Raw genomic sequence first — 26168 nt, forward strand, 5'->3', positions numbered from 1 at the left:
GGGCTGCCTGAATGCTAAAAACAGGTTTTGTGTTGCTGTCAAATGTGGGATTGAGGGAGAAAACCTCCTCTTGCACACTTCTCTCAATTCAGACCACTGGTTCCTAAGACATGCGATACAAGAACACATTTCATTCCAAGCACCGGGGACATTTGCAGCGATCAGTAACTTCCTAGTTATTTTCACAGCACATCTGGATAAAAGGAGCAAAAACGTAGCAACCTTTAATAAAAGTTCAGCATAAAATTTCTAGGCCCCTGTCAATTACTTGTCAAGTTATATAGGCTTCATTTATTCTGCTTTGCGTGTGCAGTGGAGAAAGGAGATTCAGAATCTGCATTTGTATATGAACTAGTGGGTCAAACCCAAGTTTCAAACCGCATTACAGTGGTTTATCATTGCCACGAAGCAATTGATCCAAGGTGTCCTTTAAGGGTAATCAATCCTGCCTTTGGGAGAAAGACAAATTAGATGACTTCTCAAGGTTGCTTCCAGCCCACTTAGTTAAAGAAAAATGCCAGTTTTAGTGAGCTAAAATTCAGTCAATGAACTGCAAAATAGATGACCGCTGATCACTAAGATAAGGAAGGAGTGAGCCACTTCTGTTCATTGATTCCATTCATGGACTGTTGCACCAACTGCTTGCAAACCACTCGATGATGGAGTTGCACTTACTGCTTGGCTCACCCAGTGCTGTCAGAATGGAAAAGAAATAAAACCATGAAAGACAGGAAAAGGAGGAGTGCGATATATTTAATAATTGTTGCTATGCTTAGTGTTGCTAATAGCATCATAAAGACCATCTCTCACGTTTCTTTCCTCCTGAAGCATCTGTGCATGCTGGGCTTACCTCCCCAGCAGGTACAATCATCAGTGAAATCATTGTTCTTTCTCTTCTGTGTCTCCCTCTCCTTACTTGAAAGTTATCCATACCGATTTCTGTGGAGGTGCAGTGGGGTCAATACCCCCTACTTGTAAATGGAGAAACCTTTCTGTTCCGCTTTAAAGTCAGAATCATGACACAAATTGGATGTGTGGTCTGTGATTTAGAAATGTGAACCAGGCGGCAATAAGCAAAACTACTAAATGTTTTAAGGTCTCTGTGTGATGGGGTGATAGCATCATGATCACCCTCTTTTTTCTTTTAGACAGCTTACCTCTTCATCCTACACAAACAAGCACTTTCATGCTTAATTTCCCCTGTTTGCACATTGACCCTGTCAAAATGTAGGCCTTTAATTTCTCTGATGCTGTCACTCAAGGTAAGTGGTATCTTAGTGTTCAGCGAACCCATGGAAACAAACAGGCCACTTCAAAGTAAGCTGTGATACATTCAGCACAACTGCCACAACCCAGGTCCGAGCATCAAAATGGCTTTTCAGGTGTTTCACCATAGCTTTTCAAGTTAAGTATTGGCTTCTTGGAGCAGAAATAGTATTTTCCTTTGTATGGTCCCTAACACATGGGGATTATTTACTACTAATGACTTGCACACATTTACCGGGCTAGATTCACAGAAACCTCATTTTAATGTTGTGAATTATTTAGCTGCTTTGATTAACCACAGATAACAAATCTGTGGTTTTGTTCTAATTCATTGTTATCCTCACTAATATGCTGGTGCTATGAACATCATCTGGCTCATTTTAAAACTCTTTAAATTTGGTGTTACATCATGCCTTTCATTCTTTTTGTTTGTCAGGTTGGAGTGTGATATGAAATAAATGTATCTGTTTGCCACATGTTGGAATTCAATATAAGAATCTAAATGTTTACTCACTTCAGCTGTGAGGGGGGCTTGGATTAATTATCTTAGCAAGCTTCCAGTTTGTGATTATTAATGTATAATTTTGCTACCATATGTACCCAACATGATATAGAAGACAGAGTGGATGCAGGTACAGGCAGTGACTCCCTGTGGGGAAAACAAGCAAAAAGCCAAACCAGCACTGAATGGCATTCTGGTTTCATCCCGTACACCCATAGTCACAGTCCTACATGGCTTCTTGCATGACCTGTTTTTGTGGTGTTTTTTTCCATCCGTGCCGTCCAGGTTTGGGTGGTCTGGAGATTAATGACAAGTCATCTTTGAATGTGACAGTGGAGTGTGGCAGTTTAGCTCCACAACTGGAGAAGTTACAGAGGCGTGCGTAGTGTTGCCAGTTCACAAAAAGCCTGTTAGCAGAAAAAGGGAATGCAAGTTCTTCAGCTTAAATCTCTGCAACAGGAAAAGATGTGTGAGTATGTAATAGACAGGAAAAGGCTGGAATCATGTCACCAGTGCTGCGATGTTGAGCAGCACGTGTCACAGCCTGTGCTGCCCCTGGTACCTTTGTCTCCTTGGATTACACAGCAGCAGCAGCTGCCTGTCTCTAATAAAGACTTTGACTGATCCTCCAGCCTGGAGTGAAACTGGTTGTACTGGCTGTGACCGTTATTTAAGAATCTTTCCAGGCTGCCAGACATTTCACTTCAGTTCTTTGGAGCTTAAAATGAACCAAATGTGATCCATCTCCTATCGGGTACCTCACTGTCAGGAATTAACTGGCTTGCAATAATACATTAGCCCCATCGGAACTTTGTCAATTTTGCAGAGCGCTGCCTTCTGCTGCTGACGGTTCCAGTGAGCCGGTACCAGTCCTACGTGAGCAAGGACTGAAAAGAACTCAGCTATTTTTGGACACAATCAGTCCGTTTTTGTTGGGAAACTGTGGCTTGTCTTTTTTCTGCTCGGACTGTTTCAGCAAAAATATGGCCAGAACTGAGCTTTCACCTGTGTCATTGTATTAGACCAGCTGTAATTTAGTTTGTTCTTGTAAAACTTTGTCACTACCCCGTGCCTTCCACAGGCAGGGGACTAGTCTGGTAGTGTTACAGCAATGTTCTGGGGGCTCTCTTCTATTATTATAAAGGATAAAACATACCCACAAAATAGAAAAGTAATTCTGACTTCCTGGTTTTAACACCAAGTATTACCCCTGATTTTATTACTGTCAATTAAAAAGATGCTTTCCCCTGTTCTCATTTACTGATCACCAGATTAGTTGTCAGCTGCTTTCCTTAAGAGACTTCTGGTTCCTGTTACTAGAAAATGCCTGAACAGTTACTTTTCAATAGGTTCCTACACATTACCATGATTAGCAGATTAAAATGCATTTTGGCATGCATTTTTAACATCTTAACTATCCACATTACATTACCAATTGTGTGCAGATTTACCCAGACCAAAATTATTCTTCAAGGTGATTGCATGATTAGCATGTGTGATAGCTGGGAGAGAGTCAAGACTAGAATATTTGAGAATTGTTGCAATGCTGCAAATAAGACAACCTGAATAACTTTTAGCATTTAAGAGGTTTAACTGCTTTAATGTACATAGTAGAGTGATCTAGAGTTCTTTATCATGCTAGAATGTGTTTTACAACTGTTTACATGGCAGCAGCCTGAAATCTTTTCTCCTATTCTTCCTTTATATTTCAAATTACCGGACTTTTATTTGGATATGCTGTATATGTTTTTAAAAATCTGTTATGGCTGAACTTCAGTTGAACCTCTGGCTAGTCCTTGGCCACAGAGGTCAGCTTTACAATTGGAACGTTAGATTACATTTTATTAGAATAAGTTGTTAATAAATATGAATATATTACATATGTATCCATACCACAAATCCAAGCCAATTAACACCTCTCCATAAGAATATGTTTTAAAAAGGTGACTGCATTTGCAAGGTTCACTTCTTTTTCTAATGATGATTCTGCTTGGTACTTTATATTTGCTTATTTTGCACTACTGTGTTTGCATATGGTACCATTGATATTTTTAAAAAGTAATTTGGAATGAAGATCTTTATAGCAGGGCAAACAGCGTAAGTCACAAGAACAGCCAGATACTGTATTGGAAAACTGTTTTCAGGCATGAAGTAATTTGACAGCCACCCTGGTTCCTGGCATAACCTGCGCTTTAGTTCAGCTGCAGGATGTGTGCAACAAGGGGTCTGAGCGGGCGAAGGCGGGGAGCAGTGAGGCAGCAGGGACTCTGCTCCGGCGAGGTGAGGCTGGAAGCCGTAGGGCAGGAGCAGCTGGAAGCTCCTGCGAGCGCACGTGGAGTGTGTTGGTGGGACGGGCCCTGGCGCTGCCCTCGGGTGGGTTTACACGCAGTAGTGGGGCTGTGGGGCGGGTTGTTCGGATGATTACTTGTCACCTCCTCTTGACTCTTACACTTTTTCAGCTCCTACCCTTCCCATTTCTCTGGCCTCCAGAGACCACAGTTTTGACAACCGTGATTACTCAAGGTGTCTGTCTGAGACAAGCGTCCTTTTGAAAGGGAAGGCAACTAGGAATGAAAATGGAGTAGCCAGCTGAACTGAAGGGTGAAACAGAATTATGTTTAAACAAATTATTACTAGGTTTTTTTAAATATATGTAGAAGGACCAATGGATGAAAGCAAAGGAAAAACTGTTGAGGGAGCAGAATTGATGACAGCAGGGCTACATTTTTTGACCCATTGTTTTATGCACAGCGGCTGGTGGGATGCTGTGAAGCTCTATTAATACGTTTCTCTTCTGTCACTGGGGCAGGTTCTGCAATGCACATGGATCAGCCTTGCTGCCAAGCTCTCTATGACTTTGAGCCAGAAAATGAAGGCGAGCTTGGGTTTAAGGAAGGGGACATCATAACTCTGACCAATCAGATTGACGAGAATTGGTACGAGGGGATGTTAAATGGAGAGTCTGGCTTCTTCCCCATTAATTATGTTGAAGTGATGGTTCCCTTGCCTCAGTGATTATGTCATTCAAGCTGTGAACACGATTTCATGACTGAAATGGATTCACAAATGTTCTGTCAGTGTGGCATTCTGTGAAAGCCTTGCTTTTTGACTGACTTACTGACTTTTGTATGCGTCTTTTTAAAATGTATTTATTTTATATTCCAAAAAAATTTACCTTCCCTGACTCCATCAACCCGCAAAAAAACCCATACCCAGTTTTTTTGCTTTGTGCCTTGAAGATCACTGTATGAAATGTTTACTGGTAGCTCGCTCTTGCTCCAAAATGCATTTCCTTGCTATTATTGTATGTGAATTTTTTTTATGTTTGGCTGCAATGATTTTACTATTGAAAACCATTTTTAAAAATACTGTAAGTGAAGCTGACTGTAACCAGTTCCTAAGTTACTGATGTCATTGAGCTCCTTTCATGTATCACACTGTAATTTATTGTGAGCAAGTTAATCTGCTTCACATTGTATGTTGACAAAAGGCAAAGTGGTTGTTGTCAATATTATGATGCTGTTGTACTAAGTACAAATTCTCAGCATTGAAAATTCCTATAATTTACTGACCAAACTGAATAAATATTTATGTGGGATAAGAATAGTAGTTGCTGCTTCTATTCCTGTAGTTCTGGCATTTGTTCTTTGAGCTGGAGGTCACTTGTGCAAAATATATCAGCTTTCAGTGAAGAACACAATGCTACATTAAAAAATGCATTAATAAAGCCCAAGTATTAGTTTTATAACACCCCAGCCACTATGATTTTAATAATCTTGCTCTCTCCCTGCCGATTGTGTAGCATTTATAATGCCTGTTAAACTTTTCTTCTAGTAGGAGGATAAGAGAAAAACTCCTTTGAAGTAAGTACAAACAGATCCTGGCTGCACAGGGTTTGTATAGAGCTCCCTTGAGATAAATAGGTGAGTAACAGTAGTGAGTACTGCAAACACATGAAAAGTCAATACACTTCCACTTTTTGTATTTATTTGAAAGGGATGAAGAAGAAGAAAGAAGACAAGGTGGAGAGAAAGATGTGCTATAATTAAGAATGTGCAAAAGAGCCCCAAAATGAAGGAGAGACAGACACAGGTATCTTAAGTACAATCAAAATGATAGAATTAATTTAGTTTTGTTATACTTCTCCTTTGCTTAGTAAATACAGATGTAGTAATGACCAAAAAATTCAGCATCCCTAGAGGAACATGTAATCTTTTGCCAGTTGCTCTCTGTACAAGAGAGAAAGTGGTGAGAAGGGAGCTGAACTCCTTTATAGGCAAACTGGCTTGAATCCAGCTTCAAAGTTTCAAGCTCTACTTGGTTCTGTACTCCAGTAGAAACAGCATTTCCTAGAGAGAAAAAAAATTCATGTGTGTCACAGGTGCAGTAACTTTTCCATCTAAGCAGCATAAATAACCCCTAACTGGCTCTCAAAACCATGGCTTTTGGTTTCTCTCCTCTCCGGCCCTGGCTTACACAATGGCCACAAGAAAATTAAGTGGTTATTCTTTGGAGCTTTGACTACAGCCTGCTACTTAAGGCACATGATCCCAGAATTTGGACTTGCTCATGTAAAGAAAACTCATCAGCCCTTGTCCAAATTCATGTGCAAGTACCTAGACATTATTAGGGCAGCAATATGGAAAATTTTTGAATGAAAATAGTTACAGTGTTCTGAATACAAAATGTATGGGACAGCTTTTAAGTATTTGGGATTAAGTATTTGCTTCTTCCCCCCTTTATCAGGGGAGGTCTCACCAGTCATACCTTTCTGTAGCAGGCAGGAAAAAGAGGCATTGCAATCTCTCTTCAACCTCACCAGAATTCCCTAGATGAAAGAATTCTATATATGCACATACACATTATATATAAAGGTTCAAATTCTCAAAACACTTTGCAGTAGGCAGCTCCTGCTCAGCTGCAATAGATGTCTCAAACAGAAACAGCTACACAAAACTTGTAAGCTAGAAGCAAATCAAGAGAGAACTGTGCTGTTATCCATCAAGGATAAAGTATAGAGAGAGGTCACAGGAAACCAACCATCTTTAAGGTTTGCCTACCAGGAAGACAATTTGCACAATAGGATCCATTGGAGATCAGAGAATCAACTCTTGCATATGTGCCTTTTAAAGTTTGTATGCTGAGAACAGGTTCCATAAACTGTCTTGTAAATATGTGGATCTTATTTCTTAAGACAATGGATTGTGTTACCAGACAACATCATGTACCACAACTATTTCCTATCAAGACTTACATAATAGTTCAAACCTTTCATGGTTGTTGCTTAATACCATCCTTGCCTTGTGCTATGAAAAGGTTTCATTTGAAATACTGAAGATTCCTCTTAAATCAAGTTCATAACAATTCAAGCTTTATTTATAAATATAAACAGGGCAGCACAGTATTTCTGGAGGTTTCTTCAGTCTGCAGGGAATCTTCCCTAAACTCACCACTTTTATTGCTTCAAAGTCTTTGGAGCCACTCAGATAAGATCAATGAACAAATAACTTTATTATTTAACCTGCAAATGTTAAAGTCCAAGACTGCTTTTATATACATGAAAAATACCTTTAATAGTTAAAAACTTTAAGAAATCAAGATAAATAGAGCAAGGTTATAGCAGCATCTATTTCTATGTGGACCATAAAGTACAACAATAATTCAGATTTGCTAAAAATGCAAGTTTTAAACCAGCATCCAGTCTTGATATCTCAAAACTAGACTTTTTAAATAATTTGAGAGTTTAAACTAGTACAAGGAAAGCCTACCTTAACAACTACATCCTAACACAGAACAGGTCTTAAATTCAAAAAAATGAATACTTTGGCAAGATAAGAGGCAGTCAAAAAACTATTCCAGCATTTGGAGAAAACTGCGGTCTCAGCTGCTCCCCTCCCCTCCTGCTCTTAAAGCGTACTTCACATGGCTCATCAAGGTAAGCATTCAAGTAAAAAGAGGCAAAGAATAATTTACTGCAGTGGTTCCAGAGGCTGACTGCCTGGTTTCCAAGGGTTATAGGTCAGGCTTTCCATAGACTAGAGAGCTATTTAATTTACAGTATATCACATACTGGCCAATAGATGGTATTACCCCAGCTGCCCCATCAGACATCTACAAAGCAGTACTGCAGGCTGCACGGAATCCTTATGAACTAAATCTAAGAGCAGATCTTCTTGATGCACCTTTTACTACAGCTGGTACTCTCTAGTTTTGATTTTTGTTTGTGTGGTTTTTCTTCTAGCCCCTTAAAAAAACTGACTCATTGGGAATATTCAAACAAACAGAGTGCTAATATTGCTGGTCACAGTACCTTCTCTGTCGGAATGAGACGCTTTTTCACATTTACAGGATAGATCTGCCCAAGTTCAGTTTGACATGGGTATGCTGTGATATACTGTATCTAGGAATATACAATACCAGAACTGGTGGATTTCCAGGTGCTAGAATACAGAAACAGTACATTTAGTAACAGAGTTTTTTTTACAGCTTGCTTTTAATTGTAAAGTGTTTAGCAAGTGATCTAGGCCAGTTTTCTATATTTCAGTATCAGGATTGGAGCAGGAAACATTTCAGACGCTCAGCACTCTTCAGGATAACGTTTTACTTCAGCCAAGTTCAGACTTGCTCAGGGTGCAAGCTTGGCTGTTATGTGGCCCATGGAGTTTCCCACTCAGGCTTGAGACAGAAGTTACCATTGGAGAAACACCATATCAGAACACTGAGAAAGCTGAGGCAGCCTCATGCTCGTTGTCAAGTATTCAGCATCCTTGTAGGGCATATGTTTAGAAGTTTTGTAAACTGTGTACCTTCCTTTGCTTCAGCAGGTCATGGAAACCAAATCCTTGTGTTAAAGCAAAAAATAACTTCACATGGAGCTTGAATTCTTCCACTCTTTGTATCAGTGAATCCAAGGACAGGGTCCAGTATGAGAAGGTAGGAAATTTCATCACATTAGAGACAATGTTTCTGACAAAGAGGTCAAATGGGAGATGTGAATTCCACATTTCAGGTATTGCAGAAGGTACCTAAACACATGTAGTCTATGTCACTTGGGTGACAGAAGTGTTTTCAGATGCTCATCTCTGTCCACATTACATGATAAAACAGCTGGTATCCTCATTTTGCTGCAGAAGTAACACATCAAGATGTTAGGCTAATTAGCATGTGTACAAACTTCATATTTATTACTAGTTACCTACTTGATCTTCATATAGGTGTTGGTTTTGTTTTTGTTTTTTTTTTTTTTTTTTGTAGATTTAGTTAATAAAACAAAGCAGGTTTTCAAGAGAGACAATACCATAACTATACTAGATGTTTTTGGAGTGGGGAAAAGAAAACAAGCCTGTAAGAACTTGAGTCCATGCAATACGTGAGGCTGTGCCTTCCTTAATGAAAGGCTAGCAGACTCTCTACCAGCACCTCAGTTCTGCAGCATCAAAACTTAACTGGCATGCAGATTCATGCTACCCTGGTTAGGATGGTAAAAGCAGAAGCCAAACCCATGGAAACCCTGCCTTTCTTTAAAGCACAGCATGCTCGCTTTGCATTTTGCTGCATGCAAGAAGTTCACTGCTTTTTACCAAGTTGCCATTATTTTAGTACCATCAATACAGCAGAAGCATATAGGTACTAAGGACAAAGGTTTGACAGGAATTCAGCAGACAGGAATGACATTAACATTTCAGTGGGAGTATTAGAATCAGTTCTTACCATAAGTGGTACACAACTGTACTGTAAAATTGCTGATAAAACAGATCAGAGGTGTAAGGAAAACAGTTACTTTTGCTTTCTATCATCGATTGCCAAAAAAGCCACATGATTAGTCAATTCAAAAAAGGAGCCTTAAAAAACAAAAAAACCCCTGAAACAACAAACACACCCCCAAACAACAAACAACACAAAACCAACAACAAAAAAACCCAACCTCCAGGAGAGGCCCTACTCTGACCATGAAGAGAAGCTTGTATCAGTGAGTCTCTCCACAAGCCTAAAAACTTCCACTGCTGTTGTTTGAACTGCTTTGGTGTACGCTGTACCCACAGGCCAGAACAGCTTTATAAAACCTTTCTCAATAGCCTATTTAACAGGGTCTCACCCTCCTTCAGTGAGAGACTGAAAATATTACAAGAATGTACATCTAAGTCAAGAGACTTTGATAGACATCCCTGACATCCTTTAAGCCACATGGTATTATAATAACAGATACGTACCGAGATTTTCTGTTTGAAAGAACCAAGCAGCAGGCAGCAGCTGCCCATTCTTAGGTACATTTTCTTCAGAAAGACATTACTAAGACACTTCTGTGTTTTCAGACAGGTATATTATAAAAACATCTAGGAAATGGCAGTAGCTTTAAGACATGGTGCAGTAAAATGCAAGTCTTCCTTGTAACTGTGTAGTTACACTTTTAGCAAGATCTGTGGTGGCTCAACAAGGTATGGCAGCAGGAGGGAGAGAATGAATTTTCAGCTACACATCGCCTTGTGCTTAGGGCCTTGGAGTTTGTACTAGCAAGGGGGACTTGGTGCTATTTCAAGTGAAGAAACCAACTCAAGAGTCAAGTACAGCCCATAATTGTTCAGTTATGACCAATTTAAAGCACTTGCATGAGTTCTGGTTTAGACTATTTCAGCAATTAAAGATATCTGACTACTAGTATATCAAAGTGCATGAGAAGCATCCGATATGCCGAAGTTCAAACTTGTAATATGTTCAGTCAAAAGCCATTTGGAGGGCTAGAGAGTCTTTCACAGGGCATTACAACATGCAAGTTGTAGCCAAAGGGTTATAAGTACATTGAAGGCAAACCACCTTTATTCTATTTGACAGTGTTAATTCTGTTAGCATGACCTGCATCTGTGCTGAAGTTCCACTTGGAAAGTACTGAAGGGAGTATTTGTGACTGAAGCAAGGCTGAGATTCTTATTTTGCACAGCAAAATAAGAAAGTAGCTCCTGGAAATGGGCTGGAACAGAAGTGCCTCAAAGTCATGCTTGGATTTAAGAGGGACTTAGGTAATCAATATACTAACAACTTTGATTTCAGGCTTTTAATGCTTTCGAATGGCAATGCTAGGTTTCTTCAGTGTGAATTTAAGTTGTCTTAAGAGCAAGTCATTTGACACTCCAAACAGTGTCCCTAAGTCACTTCATTCCACAGAAATAAGGTATTTCTAGTTAGTGTTCGCATTCTGTTCTCGGTGTAAAAGCTTTAAGCTTATTCATAGTCAGATGCTTAGATGGAACAGACATTAAAGCTAGTATTTTTCAGTGTGTCAGCAATAAGAGACGAAACAATTAATGCTGCCATTTGATCATATTCAGCCAGAGAGTAAGCAAAACATCAATTCCATTTCTGATGCAAAGCCATGCAAGCTATCTCCTACATGGGACAAGAGACTGCAGCACTATTAGTGAAGCAAGTTTTCTATCTGACAAGCATGATTCTCACCATCTCACCTGCTTAGGATGCTCACAGGAACCACTATCATGAAACCAAACAACATTTCTTTTTTCTTCTTCTTTTGGTCTGACATCAAGAAAAATGTTGAGAGTTGTAGGATATTGATAGTACTTGGGGAAGTATTTTCATACAGTAATGAAAAGAAATGGCCATCGAATGATTCTGTTGATAGCATGTATTTAAACTTCAGTCAGCTTACCTGAGATGGAAAGTCCATTTCACTTCCACTTATTTCTTCATAATCGTCATCTTGCTCACTGCTTTCTTCTCCCCTGGGTACATATATTATCTTCCTCTCTGCGAGTTCCTACAATACAAATGAATTGCCACCAAGAACCCTCAAGAATTAAGCACATCAAACAAGTTCAGTATTAGTACAGTAGAAGCTACTTACTATCTCACTTACCTCACCATCATCTGTGATGAGTTTAACACCAATATTATTCCCAGTTCCCCAAGACTTCTGAGACTTCCAGACCAGATCGCTAGGACCTGGGCTTATACCAGCAGCTGCACTCCAGATCTGCAACAGATTTAGAGTGAGCTTCTGAAGAATCTTATTTGTAGTTGGATTAGGACTCAGTTTAACATATACAACTCCTAAGTTCTCCAATACCAAATATGTGCAGTAACAAACTGAACTAGTGTGATCCCCGGCAGGTTAGTTCTTGTCGAGACTACCAACAGTGATAGTAATGTGTTTTTTAACTGAAGACTATAAAACCATTAGTGCAGAAAAGGCTGTGAACAGCTTCTACCTGATGCAGAGATAGTCTTGCTTGGACAAGCACATCATTTGAGTCACAGTTACAGACATACTCATGGCAGCAATGTGTGTATACAAGATAGCCTCCAGCCTGGGGTCACTCACTGATCTCTTGAGCAAGCTTATACAGAGTTTGGAGTGCAGAGTGTAGAATTAGGCTCTTTGATCACTAAGTGTACTCAGAGTATGATTTTAGAGCTAATATTTAGCTTTGTATCCATAAATCATGAGGTCAGCATTGCTGAACTGTAGTGCACTACAGCTTTCAGTAAGGGCAAAAATCTTTGCACAACGTGTATCAAATCAAAGGAATATGGGGAACCCTGAGAATAAACTAGAATATACTGGTTCTGTTCATAACAATAGCACATCCCAGTCTGGAATGTTCTAAGTTCAATCCAAGATCTACCTTTACACAAATGTTAATTGGCATTTCAGGTCAAGTTGTTGCAAGGATTTTTGCCCACCTCCCTCTCTAGATAAAATGAGGATTTTTAGTTCTTCGGGCACTTGCAGTATCAATTTAGTTTTACCTTATTCCATGAATCTCTGCTGCCATCTAACATAACAAGAAGAGAACTTCGAATAAAAGTTTGACAAAACCACTACCTACTGTAACTACTTGGCCCGCCTGAAGAGTGAACTGTGAAGGAAATTTGTATGTTACATCTGACACACTTCCAAGATGTCTTCTTAACACCCATCCATGTAGTGTTTGATCCTGTGGGACAAGAAATTTCTGTCAGCATTACAGGTCAACACCATATCGTACAAGGTTCTTTCCAGACTCAAGGGTCAGTTTTAATCTCACTCCTGTAGTGTACAAGAATCTGATAAATTTTGAGGAAGTGTTTGAGTTTCCATTAAAGCCTCTCTATGATTTCTCCCAGTACTTCCTTAGGATTAAGCTTAGTCCCACCAGTTTGGGCACTTCTATTCTTGCCTTCTGTTGAAGGGGAATCATGATGCTCTTTTCCACGGAGATTCTGATAAATGAGGTTGGCCACACCCATCTACCAACTTTGGCCATATATATCTACATAAAACGCATACACAGGGGCCTGTGAAGGTTTAAGGCACCTCTGGCTGAAGCTGCCAAGCTACCAGCCACAAGTTTTGGAGCTCCGAGGATTGGTTCTAATAATTCTGGATTTGCAGACTAAACTGGTCAAATAATTACTTAACTGGTCAGATAAACATTCTGCCTGGATTAGATACTGTCAACTCTATTCAACCTTTTAGCTGTTTTAAGCATGTCTAAGTAACAAGACATCATAGTCCAATTTACTAAGTACCTTATTTATTCCACAGAGAATAAGTAGCACTATAGGAGGACAGTGCTAGTCCGAATCAGATGAGAAACAACTGAAGGTGTTAATTTCTACCTCCTAGAACCCAGTGAGCCTCCCCACAAAAGTACTTCCCAGACAGCCCTGTGAACAAAACACCTGTAGTACCAGAAGAAGAAGAAAAAAAAGTCTCTAGTCTTCTCTTGGCAGCAGCCAGGTTAGCTGAGAGGTCCCACTTCGCATTCTGTTTGGCCGTACTCTTCCCTCATCTCTTCATCCTTCCCTATTGTCACCTCTCACTAAGTTACAAGTGGGTTCACAAGCAGCCGTACTTTGCAGTGAAGGCCACGTAGATTTGAATGAACAAAAGTACCTCGTCAGAGTTGTTTTTAAGCCTGACAAATTTCCCATCTGCATCGATTTCTTCAATAGATACATTTCCAGAAGATGAAGCATGCTGAACAGTCTTAAATCCAAAACTATGCCCTCTCTTCCTGGTTTCTTTCATTTTCCTTTTCTTCCCATGCAGGAACCGTCGCCCTTGAGTTGTTGCTTGAGTTGCAACACTGTGTGAAGATGGGCTGGGTGACAGCTTTAGCCTATAAGGGAGTCAGATAACATTCACTTGAATACAATGTGCTTATTTCCTCTCCCTCCTATCTTCCCACTATAGTCAAGCCTAACAGCTTCCTGTGTCCAAGCTTTCCATGAAGTCTTGAATATAAGATTTTATTTTTACTGGCAAGAGTAGCTAAGTAGCTTGTTAAATTTGGAAGACAGCCCCATCCCTGGAGTTCAGAGCAAGCTTATATCGATAAGAAAAGATTCCCTGGGCAACAAGTATTCATTTAAAGTCTCTACAGACACAGTCTTTAGTGGAAGTAGTTTAAGTTTTTGACCCTTCTTAGTGTGTACTGAGAGTTCATGTTTTTCTCACCAGGCAGCGTATGCCTGTTGATAGTATGTATTTGTACCAAGTACAGCCCATAATTGTTCAGTTATGACCAATTTAAAGCCCTTGTATGAGTTCTGTTTTAGACTAATTTCAGCAATTAAAGATATCTGACTACTAGTATATCAAAGTGTACGAGAAGCATCCAATATGCCGAAGTTCAAACTTGTAATATGGTCAGTCAAAAGCCATTTGGAGGGCTAGAGAGTCGTTCACAGGACATTATGACATGCAAGTTGGTACAGCTTCCCAGTTTCTTTCATGAAACTTGAGCTCTGTCTTTGATATCTCTAAGATGTAGCACAAAGCTTTGAGAAAGTTTGATTCTAGGGAGGGATGTCTAACAGACCTTGGAAACATATCAGTTGAGTTTATGAAGTTAATCTTACTACACCATGTAGTGGATGTGGCATATAAATATAATCTACAGAAGACTATGCTTCAAGAACTAAGTTACAGTACTAATCACATACTTAACATTTTTTTCCTCCTCTACATTCTGAAGAATACACAGTTAATTAGTGTAGAGATCTTGGATGAAGCAAGTCCTCACATGTGGATCTTGTCACAGCCTACCTTTGTTCCTCTCCTTCCAACATCTTTCTGTAGGCACTTATTTCCAGATCTAGAGCCAGCTTCACATCTAAGAGATGCTCATATTCTTCCAACTGTGCTTGTGCCTGCTGCTGTGCTTCTGCCATTTCTTTCTCTTTCTCAGCCATACGCCTTCGATGGAGATCACGATCATAATCCAGCATATCCTGTAGCTCCCTTATTCTGTTCTCCAGAGCAACATTCTGAAATTAAGGGGGAGAGAAAAATCAATTAAGCCATACCAGAGAATTAGAGAGGCCAGAATTTTGAATTGTTTATCTAAATTAAAATAATTCTAAGGTTATACAAATAAAGATAGTACCTGGCTTTGATATTGATTAACTTGAGAAGTCAGAGTATCAATTCTCATCTTTGTTTCCATCAGCTCCTGCCGAGCAGCATTGGCAAAGTCACTATTTCTTGCTGCAGACAGCTGGGCATTCTCCATCTATGGACAAGTCACTGTTAGTAATTAATTGCTTATGACCATGTATTTTAAATAAGGAAGGAAAACCAAGTGATTTCTAGCTGTTTCATCTGGAAATAGTTATGTTTTACTTGAGTGTGCAGATACCAATAAAGTCCAGGTCAAAAGTTTTTCATTGCTTTTCAAAGAGATTTAAACAAGTTTGACATTCATGTCAGAAAAAGTCAGCAATAATCAGGTAGTGAAAATTGCTGGATTAGGATGTTTCAGTTACAGATGCATGAAGACTTTGTATAGATATGAAGTAAATGGATTCTCGAGAAGAACAATGGAGAATGTTTAGAAGGTGCTTGTCAAAGCAGGGGGCTACAGGATATTAGGTATGCTCCTCAAACTATTGTGCTTCCCCAAAAGTTCTGTTACTAAACAGCTCCTGCATCACTATAAGCAGCACTGAGCTATTTCTAGAGCAATTCAATCTTGAGATGTTCCAAGAAAGGATAAAATAAAGCCACGCTGCTACAAGAGGCATGCACAGAATTTCCAGTGGAAACCTGGACAGAAGCATCTAAAGGAATTCACTGAGTTGGCATTTAAGTTGGAATACAGAGAAAGCCAGAAAAACCAGGAAGAAACAAACACATGTACTCGTTGAGAAAAGCAGCAGATTATTTGATTCTGCACTGAGTATTAAAGAGGGTTCAAGATATCAATACTGTACACTGCAACCAACCCCCAACCCTGGGACCTTACCTACCCAGGAGTACAGGCCCAAAGCGTTACTTTGTCATGTGTATGTGGCTAATGCTGAGAAACAGGTGACACACCAGTTCTGGGAAACAAACTGCCATGCTACTTCCATAGCCACCCTCTCCCCCTTTTCCAGTACTACCAACTGGAAAGGATCTTTTGCACTCATACAGTAAAAAGTGCTCTTGTAAGACTGTAAGAATACCTTTATGCATTTTAGTAAAACTATAATCAGCAGATCAAGTTTCATTCAATAATACTGAATTTCTTAATACAAATATAGCACACCTTAGTCCTGAATTTGTCAGACAAGCTCTCAGATTTGTCAGAAGTCTGACTTATGATCAACTTTATTAGCCATTCCTAACCATTCCCCAAAGGGACAGTATTTATGCTTGAACCAGTTTTGTTGAGGACCAAGTGTTCGTAGAAATCCTATTGTAAAAATGACACCACTTCAAGATTCCATAACAACTTATGCCATGAAGCTCTGCACTGAATGCAAGGGCTCCATCACTCAGCCATTTATGCTAGTGTGACTTTAATCATATCAAGGGGCAAAGAACTTAAGCTTTGTTTTATTGGCATCTTTTACAGACTCACTTTTGCACTGAATGTTCGCTCCAGTTCCTCTTTGTATCCTTGAATTTGTTCTTCGTGTTGTTTTCTGAGGCCCTGCAGAGCATCCGAGAGCTTACTCTCAAACTCTCTCTGACGGCCAGATTCTATTTCTGCTATCCTGCTCTCATGGACTCTTTTTGTCTCCTTGAGCTCCTAGGAGAAGAAGAAATTTCTCAGAGAACAAGCAAGCCAATACATTTTTGAATGAGAATGGTCTTACTGTACCAGCTTAGTAAGTCATTCAGTATTGAAGCACATTTATCATTGAGTGTATGGTAATTCATCTTTATTCAGATCCTAGACATTCATCTATTCAGTCAGGTACTTCCACCCTGCTAGCTGTGCTGGGTTGTTTTGCTTCCTCACTGCCAACATCGCTTAAACTAATAAATGCAGTACTTTGTATTTAATTTTAAGACCAATTCTTTGAACTAGATTGATTTCTCTGCTTTTCTTTACTTGGAACACATGCATATACACTTCAGTTTCTTTAAGTACTGTTACTTTACCTATTCTTGTTTTATTCAAAAAGTAATAGTATTTGGTAAGAGAAACCGGCATTCTCTGTCACTTAAACAACACACTTTGAGATTACTTCCAGTCAGAAGGAAGTTGGTTTACATTCATGTTTTTTAGTTCTATGTACTGACTGCTCACACAAAGGTTACCAAACACCTTTGATAAGTGTTAAGGAAGTAGGGAACGTAAGTTGCTTATTAAAGAAGATTTAATTTCTCTGATTCTTTTAAGCTTCTAGCAGACATCTGGAATTATTTAACTTTAATATTTGCACTTTCAGTTACACAAAGTAGTATATTGGGATTGTAGTTGCCTTCAGCAGTGCAACCTGAGAAAATTATCTCATATTCTAGATACCTATTGGCACTCTGCCAGTTAACATGAGGTGGGTACTTCCTTGAAGTCTTCCTAATTAGATGGATTTTATTGGCTGGTGGACTGTCATAGGTCGACTCAGCTAGTTACCTTTTCAAGGGTAAAGCACATCTTAACTTTACTTAAGTGCATCCAGGCATTGTGGACACCTAAAAAAAAAAATTGTTATTAATAAGCTAAAACATACATCTTCATGAAGGCGCTTCTGGAACGTCATTTGTTCCTGCAGAGTTTTCATGTGATTTTCCAGGTCTATTCTCCTCAACATTTCACTGTGGAGATGCTTCGTGGTATCTTCCAGTGACAGCTGCAGCTAGAAAAGATAGACATCAGGGTAACCAAAATTAAGGTCATTTTTCTAAACTAAGACAGTCAACTTATTACAGGTCATTTAACTCCATTCCCACAGCGATCAACACACACTGCTTAAGTGAAGTTGGTTACTCTGATTAAGTTCTTATTTCAGTGGGATCCAGCATACTAGCAACAGAAAGAACCCTATTTAATTGTGATATAGACCAGATTTCCCACTAGGAATATATAGAGCAGCTTTTAATCCCATCAGCTAAGTTTAACTCCTCAAAGTAAACTTCTGATGAATCCATGTACCATCCATGTACATTCCTCCCCTTCACAACGCTAAGTACTCCAAATTTCTATTTAACTTCCAATATAATTTGATACTTAAGAAGTGAAATCCTCCAAATATAGCTTAACTATGTTGACAAACTATTATACACTTCCAGTGTTGGAGTGTGATGCTTTAATGATACAAGGGGTTTGGGTTTTTTTCCAAGTTTTCATCCTAAAGATTTGAAATCAGCTTATTCAATTATCACACTAAAACACAAAGAATACAAAAAGCTGTGCTCTTAGAAATGCATTCATAGAGTAGCAACTCAAGTAGAGTTCATTTCAGTAGCACATGAGCCTACAAAAAAAAAAAAGTAGTCAGAACTCATTCTGCCTAGGTTTAAGCATAGCAAAGCAGGGTCCACCCATCAAATGCTCCCTTTGCTGACATGTTTCAGAATGCTACAGGGGCTATAACAGTACAGCATACTTCAACTTACTTTGTCCTTAGAAGAAACATTACATGCTGTGGTCATAGAATAAAGGTACCTACAAAAGGTGGAAGTTTTAACAGACCAACTATCAGTAGCATTTGCTTTTAGCAAGATTGCAGAAATCTTCCCGTCCACCTGTCATTGCCAGAGATAAGTCTTTCCCTGGTTTTAAATCTCAATAACTAGTTGGGGAAAACAATCAGAAGCTTCAGGATGAAAAGCTGGAATTCCAGGAACAAGTCTTACAGAGACTACTTGATCCTTTAATTCACGAAGGTCGTTCTCCAAACTCCGGTTCTCATTCAAAGCCGTTGTTAGATCAGCTTCCTTTGCGTTCAGCTGAGCATCAAGGTCTCTCATACGAGCCTGTGCCACGTTTAAATCAGCTTCTTTCTTTGAATTCCTGCAAGTGAAAGTTTCACATTTGTAAGTTGCAGTTGGCAAGGGAGAAAGTTCGTTTTTAAGGTGTTTCCCTCCACAGGGTCTGTGGCAGAGCTGAGGGGAGGAAAGGTCAGTTAGCACTGCGAGCACAGGGCGGGCTCCAAGAAACAAACCACAGACAAGAATCATTTGCTTAACCAGAAAGATTTCTGACCCAGTTTCCAGCTTGTTTTCTGTGAATCCTACGTGGAATCCAGCTATTTTCCATGGCATGACCAGCCGGAGCGGGGAGGGACGGCACAGGCCGTCTCCACAGGGAGGGACCAGCCACGCTCAGAGCCAAGCTCACCACACAGTGACCTGCCACCCCTGAACAAGCTGCTCACGCAGCCGCCAGCTCTCAGCAGCACAGGCCGCCCCCAGCTCCCTGGCACAGCAGTTGGCCATTAACACACAGGGCGGCTGCGGCCCCGGCCATGGCGGCGCCTCCACCTCAGGGAGGCCCCGCAGCGCCTCCTGGCGGCCAGGCTGCGCGCGCAGCTCGAGGCCGCGCTCCTGAGGCGGGCCATGGAGGTCGCGCTCCTGAGGCGGGCCATGGAGGTCGCAGCTGGCAGCAAAGTGTCCCCCGCTCTGCAGCGCCGCCAGAAAGCGGCTCTGGCTGCCACGGGTGCCACCCCTCCTCACCGCGAGCCCTCAGAACGTGACTGCCCAGAGTACAGGAGTTTTGTCCCCAGGAGGCCACTGGCCCAGCCCTGGCAAGCCGGCCTTTGTCAGCCCCACATCAGCCCCTCAGCTCCTGCCACAGGGACACGAGCTACCACAGCAACCACCCTTCCCACACAGCACCCTCACAAAGGGCTCTTCTACCTCAGGAAGGGTCATGCAATCTTCCCTTCTTCACACCACAGAAGAGCTACACGGCAAGAGAAGCTTTGCCTTCAGAAGATGGCCATTTCCTGCACAAATCGCCAGTACAGAGCCCTCAGGTACTCCTTGATAGCCAACGGCTTGTTTAAGTTGCCAGTTTTACCTGTCACCACAGTAGAGAAGCCCCGGGCCCATGGTGAGATCCTGTCAGAGAAAGGGCTGATAATTTCCCAAGCTGCTCTAACTTCTGAAATCCTTGCAGTTGCCTGACCACTACCCGGGGTCTGACTTCCTGCTCAAAACTCAATTCGCAGTTGCAAAGAGCAAAATGTTCAACTTATTTTAGCAAAATCTGTTCCGCCAAGTGTCTAAGTTGTGATAACTCATGCAATGAGTTTTCCAGTTGATAACTGAGCAGACCAGTTGGAGAGAATCCAAAGTCATTCTGCAGGCATGATCAGATCTAGAAAGCTTGGACTGCAGGGAAAGATCGGAAAAAAAGTAAGGGTTGTTTAGTCTAGAGAAGAGAAAAGTGACAGGAGACATAACAGTCTTTACATACATGAAAGGCTGCTGCATAGAGGAAGGGAATCTATTTTCCATGTCTGTTGTGGAAAAGACAGGAAGTTGCAAGCTTGAATTGCAGGGAGGAATATTTGGGTTAGATGTTAGGGAGAGGAAACTAACAGTAGCTCAACACCAAAGCACATTGCTTGGGGGGACATTCTGGAATTTCCATATCTGGAATTCAAAAAAAGGGTTATGCAAACATCTGCGAGAAAGGATGCAGGTAGAGTTGGTTCCAACACAGGCCTGGGGCATGTGGCTACATCAGGTTCTTGCTCAAGGCATTTTCTAGCCCTGCTATTCAGAGACATTTGTGTCCTCATACTGCATGACCATGATGCAAACCCAAATGTTTTGCTGGCAGAGGTTATTTATTCTTTACTAAGACTCTAGGGAAAAAAAGACTCTCAGGGTAACCATGACAAACAAGGTGTTGTAGTATTTTTAGTATTTACAGGTTTCTTTCTTTTCTAGGTATTAGCCACCTTCCTTTTGGGATCTCTGCTACCACTGCCATTTATTGTGAGCGTAAGTTATGATATTAAAAAGTACCTCAGTAACTACTTAAAGAAAATTGACTGTTTCTTTCTACAATAAGAGAAATTTCATTCTGCAATCAAAGTATGTATAAAACGAAATTCCATTAGTATCTGTGTTTTAACAGTCTACTTTCCTGATGCAGGCCTCTGACAAACAGGTTCAGGTTTCCTGTATTCTTTCCTGACATACTTTCAGAGAACCCTGAAGTGAGTTGCTTCATCCTTGAGAACAGCAATTTAACAAGTCTGGCTTTGACGAGAGTATTTACCATGCTTTTAAACCAAGTCTGGTGTTCAGAACACCACACTATTATGCAGCAAGCAGTGAAAGTTACAGTACTCTACAACACTCCATACAGCAACCATTCCAGAACTAAGCCTGGCTTACTGACTATCAAGTGCAAGCAATAACTCTGAAGCACTGCCAATCACATTCCCTGTAAATCAGCGTGCCACATATGCTTCACCTGGAAAATGTAAATAATTTTACCAAAAGAACTCCGGGATGTTTGAAACAGACTCCAGTTGGTCAAAACTAGAGGACATTAAAAGCACCTGCAGAATTCATTCTTACAGCTTGAGCTTGTTACACTGCATATTTCAGGTTCAGTAGCAAAATGCACATCTATACTCACTGGTGCAAAAAGAAACTAGTCTTTCTCTGCTGTGCTACTGTAGTTGCTTTGACCTTCCTCAGGCTCTGAATTCAACTGACTGATATGCTTATCCACAACTCCTTCTCCCCAAACGTCTTTGGCCTCCTTCCAGTTACCACTATTTAAGTAGTAAGAAAAAAAAAAGGCTGAAATGCAAGCACACTTTGCTGTTGATGAAGCTTTAAGTCTCTTTACCAGTGATGAATGAGAGCCAATGGTTAATGCTGTTGGGAAATTATCTGGTGACATTCCATCCTATAAGAGTTCCAGGTTATTTAAAGGCTGTATATATAAAGGGCACGATACCCTCAAAGTAGTTTGTTCCAAGCCATCTGAAACATTTGCAGTTAGACAGCCCAGATACAAACCACTCATTAATATTAGGACTTTAGTCCCTCCAGAAAGCAGCATGTACTATGTATCATTTCCCACAGGCCGTAAAGTTAACCACTTCTAAGACCTCCTTTACTTAAAAAAAAAATAAATAAAAAAATAATCAGCCCAGAGGACCACATACCTGCCAAGCCTAAAGCTTTATAAACAAAGCCATGGAATTACACAAACACAAAGAGCAGCAGCAAAGTCTTAGAACTGGTATTACCCCTCTCCTCACTGTCCACTCAAGTGGCTGGTTAGATTTATGAAACAGATCTATGAGCCAAAACCCAGCATGAATGAGACAAGCCCAAGAACTTCTAAGCAGCTGAAAACAGAAGCTTGAGTGAAAACACATTTTATTCTCAAGTGGAACAGCTACTAAGCCCTACTGAGCCTATGAGGGGGCAGCATTTGCTCCATACAAGTGTTAAAAGGAAAAGCTGGTGCCCAAAGTTGCTATGATACAAGTTCATAACTAGATTTGGGGGGCCTGTGGACACCCACATTACTTTAAGTCTCTAACTGATTTAGCAGTACAAGGTGGCATGAAAGTAACAAGCAACGCTAGCACTCTGTAGATTTCCAATCCCAACAAGCTGGGTTATGGGTACTTGTTCCCCCCCTATAACTTCCTACCTTCTTCCCTCATTCGAGAGCATTTAATTGCACTTATATCAGGCTACCCCTTTGTTCCAGGCTTGGTGAGACCAGCCAGCAAGATGATTCCAGGCTCAGGATACACAGTTTGCAAGAAATTCAAGCCTAAAACATCCCAGTAGCATGTAAATCAAGACCTAAGAGCCACTGGGACAGTTTCCGTGCAGTATCAGCCCAGACCAGGTAAGCCATCCTGCTTACAGGACTGCCTTCTGTGTGTTCCCTCCAGGCAACGTCTGACCTAAAAAGCCCCACAAAGACATGAGCTAACTCCATATAGAGATTCCTTCCCCTACTCCCATAAGTTTCTAGATGCTTTCCAGCATAGCAGTTTCTTGAGTGTTTATAAACATAGGTGTGGTGCCAAACCCAGGCAGCAATGCATTCATGCAACACTACCTCCATAAGGCCACCCGGCACCTCAAGTTCTGGGGGAAGCCCCTACATCTGTCACAGGGAGGTCTGAAATGGCCCAGCAACACCATAGAATCATAGATTCACAGAATGTCCTGAGTTGGAAGGGACCCACAAGGATCATCAAGTCCAACTCCTGTCCCTGCATATGACAACCCCACAGCTCACACCATGTGTCCGAGGACATTGTCCAGTCTCTTCTTGAACACTGTCAGGCTTAGGGCCATGACACCTCCCTGGGGAGCCTGTTGTAGTGCTCCACCACCCACTCCACCGCCTTTTCCTAATATCGAACCTAAACCTCCCCTAGCACATCTTCTGCCCTTCCCTCAGGTTCTGTCATTTGTCACTAAAGAGGAGACTTCAGCACCTGTCCTTCCTCCTCCCCATGTGAGGAAGCTGTAGACTGCAATGAGGTCTCCCCTTCTCCAGCTCCACCACAGCTGGAGGCACTCACAGTGGTGTCCCCACAGCACATCTTCAGAACAGACATCAGGATTTTTCCTGTCCCAATACACCTCAGCCTCACAGAGCCATGCCTTTGGGGAATCCCCATCACCATGGCCCAGACACCCCACAATACTCACTCCTTCCCCAACACACATCCCCTCACCCTGCCAGACCCCAAAGAGGTGCCAGCCCCAGGGCTGGCCTGCTCAGGGCCGGGGCACCGACCTGCTGTGCAGCTGCCGGTGCTCCTCACCAAGCTTGCCCAGCTCCACCTGCAGCGTAGCCCGCTGCATAGCGACCTCGTCCAGCGACCGGCGGGCATCGGCCAGCTCCGCCTCGTAGCGGAGCCGCAGGCTGCCCAGCTCCCGGTCGCTGCCCGCCTCCTGCTCGGCCAGCCGCTGCTGCAGCGCCGACTTGTCGGCCTCCAGCGCCCGCACCCGCTCGATGTAGGCGGCCAGGCGGTCATTGAGCTGCTGCAGCTCCTCCTTCTCCTGCAGCCGGCTCAGCCGTGTCGGGCTCAGCGGCGAGGCTGCGGCGATACGGCCGAGGGAGCGGCTCCCGCTCGCCGGCGTGGAGGAGAGAACCGTGGCCATGGCAGCCTGCGCTCCGGGCCTGGGCCCCGCCGCTACCGGTACCGCCCCGCGCAAGACACCCAGGGCCCGCCGCCGCCCGCGTATAAATAACCGGCAGCTGCCGCCGCGGCCGGCCTGGGGTGAGCAGCTTAAAGGGCTAGAACTGCTCCCCGGCCGCTCCCTCCAGAAAATACACTTAAAAAAAAAATAGTATTATTTTTTACATATGCCTTGATGCATTTCATCAGTTCAGTGGTGCTGCCCGGAGAGGGCGGGGAAGGAGCTGTCAGGAAAAGCTTAGAGTAGCCCGGCGTTTGTACAAACAGGTGCAAGGGGTCGGGGTGAAAAAAAAAAAAATTCCCAGATTTAGGAAGAATCAGTGACGCTCATGCTCCAGAATGCTGCCATGTCAGTGCTCTGCCTGTTCAGTCTGTGGGGTTTTTTTTCTCCGAATTTGTTTAGCTGATGAAAGCTAGCCCCTGCTCTTTTTTGTGTTCTTCTTTGTCGGCATTTTTAGGTTTTAGGTTAGGCTGTGGTGGCTGTCAGCCATCCCAGTGCTACAGTGAAAGCTAATGTGTGGGCAAAAGGTAGAATGGAGGGGGAAAGGGAACCTGTATCAAGACAAACGTGTGAAACAGTCTGCAAAGCCTTACGCTAATGTATTTTATAAAAATCATTGTTCAATAAGAAAGTTGCTTCAACATATATTTAGTAGTGACATGTACTGTGATAGTTGTCAGTTTTCTCCAGTAGCTAATTAATTTACCCTTTTCTTTTTCACTTACATCTTGGACAGCAGATACTGTACAGATCTCATACAATATGAGCATAAAAATCCCTGAACATTAATATAACTGTTAGTTATGGTGTTTGTTGCAGCAGTTACAAGAAACTTTACTTAAGAGCTTAGCTTAGGGCAGTGTTATTTCCTACATAAAAAAATAGCCTTGGCACCCTCTTAGATTTTTTAAAATATAAAGATAGATTTTATGAAGGTTGTAGGTGTAAATTCAAGCTTCACTTTATAGGTCAGCAGGCAGGTACCATAATTCAACAACATAGTTGGACCTAAGATTGCAGCTGGGGATTTTAGAATTAGGTTACTTCTAAACCTCTAGATACAAAGTTACAAAGTAGATGAGGGCATAGAAGAAGGTGTGGATGCTCATTAAGGTTTTTTTCCTGAACTTATTTACACATTTGTATAAAAAAAACCCCAAAATTTCTAAACTCTGAAACTATAGGCAGCATGGTAAGGGCATATGGCCAGACTGAGCTCCTCTGGTTCTACTCCTAGTAACAGCACCAGGAAATTCTTTTCTGTAGAGCTGTTCCAGTTTTTTATTTTGATATAATGAGTACTTGTTTGCTCTTCTGTGCCAATAGAAAGCTCTGTTCAAGAAAAATAGAAAGTATGATTTAAATCACAATGTGTACCTTTAAGACCAAGATATGTACATCTGAGGATTTACTTCGGCTTTGAAACCTCAGTCCTCTGCAAAGCACACTGTGATTGCATGTTGTTGTCATGTTTGATGGTTGCATGTTACTGGCCAGCTGTTCAAATACAATTGTATGGTTTTTGAACAGATGCAGAACAAAGCAAGAAATCTGCTATTCTAAGAATATTTTCCTTGCCTGCCAAGGCTTTGTAATAATGCAAACAAAAACAGCTGAAAGAAATAGTTCAAAAATAGTCAGAGCTGGTTTTATCTTCTGTATTCTTCACCTCCTCTCCCTAGGCAAGAACAGAAGGTGGCAACTTAAGAAGGAGCACAATGGAAATCTGTTTCTGATTCTTTTGTTTCTGACATTTTTTCTTCAGTTAAGACTGTAGTCTGGACCACTGCACTGTCTGGACCACAAGTGCAGCTGAGGAATTCCCATGGAGATAAGCCTGTACCATCTTTTCCTACTGTTTTAAGTATAAAGAAATCAGGAATGTTTCAGGATTAAGAGATATAGAGGGTATCAGGAAAAATTGTGGGAAAACGTATATATGCCAGACGAAAGCATAATAACTTTTTTTTTTCAACAAATAGTCTTTTTGCAGGAAAATGTAGATAAGGGAGATTTAGACAGTATTAGCAGATTCCA

General features: G+C 41.4%; 2 protein-coding genes across 3 annotated transcripts in view; one reads left to right on the forward strand and one right to left on the reverse strand.

The window, feature by feature from the left end:
* SH3GL3 (SH3 domain containing GRB2 like 3, endophilin A3) overlaps window positions 1–5354 on the forward strand; it is a 49688-nt gene extending 44334 nt beyond the window's left edge. Inside the window, exon 9 of the mRNA XM_065641671.1 lies at window positions 4578–5354. Within this exon, the coding sequence (XP_065497743.1) occupies window positions 4578–4783 (206 nt within the window). The 3' untranslated portion in view covers window positions 4784–5354. The remainder of the gene's footprint in view (window positions 1–4577) is intronic.
* A 2027-nt stretch (window positions 5355–7381) lies between these two features.
* LOC135992376 (lamin-B3-like) lies at window positions 7382–24110 on the reverse strand. Of its 2 annotated transcripts, none has more exons than XM_065641485.1 (12): window positions 23725–24110; window positions 18837–18993; window positions 17711–17836; window positions 16612–16782; window positions 15154–15279; window positions 14814–15034; window positions 13659–13884; window positions 12610–12717; window positions 11637–11753; window positions 11430–11537; window positions 9479–9510; window positions 7382–8892 (listed from the first exon to the last, which is right to left on the reverse strand). In XM_065641485.1, the coding sequence occupies exons 1-12, from the start codon at window positions 24090–24092 to the stop codon at window positions 8814–8816; spliced, it is 1839 nt and encodes a 612-aa protein (XP_065497557.1). In that variant the 5' UTR covers window positions 24093–24110; the 3' UTR covers window positions 7382–8813. The 2 variants fall into 2 exon arrangements, with proteins under 2 accessions (XP_065497557.1, XP_065497555.1); XM_065641483.1 differs by lacking the exon at window positions 9479–9510 and adding an exon at window positions 11227–11296 and having other exon boundaries at window positions 8809–8892.
* Window positions 24111–26168: the final 2058 nt, after the last annotated feature.

Source organism: Caloenas nicobarica, chromosome 10 (assembly GCF_036013445.1).
Source record: "Caloenas nicobarica isolate bCalNic1 chromosome 10, bCalNic1.hap1, whole genome shotgun sequence".
Taxonomy (NCBI): Eukaryota; Metazoa; Chordata; class Aves; order Columbiformes; family Columbidae; genus Caloenas; species Caloenas nicobarica.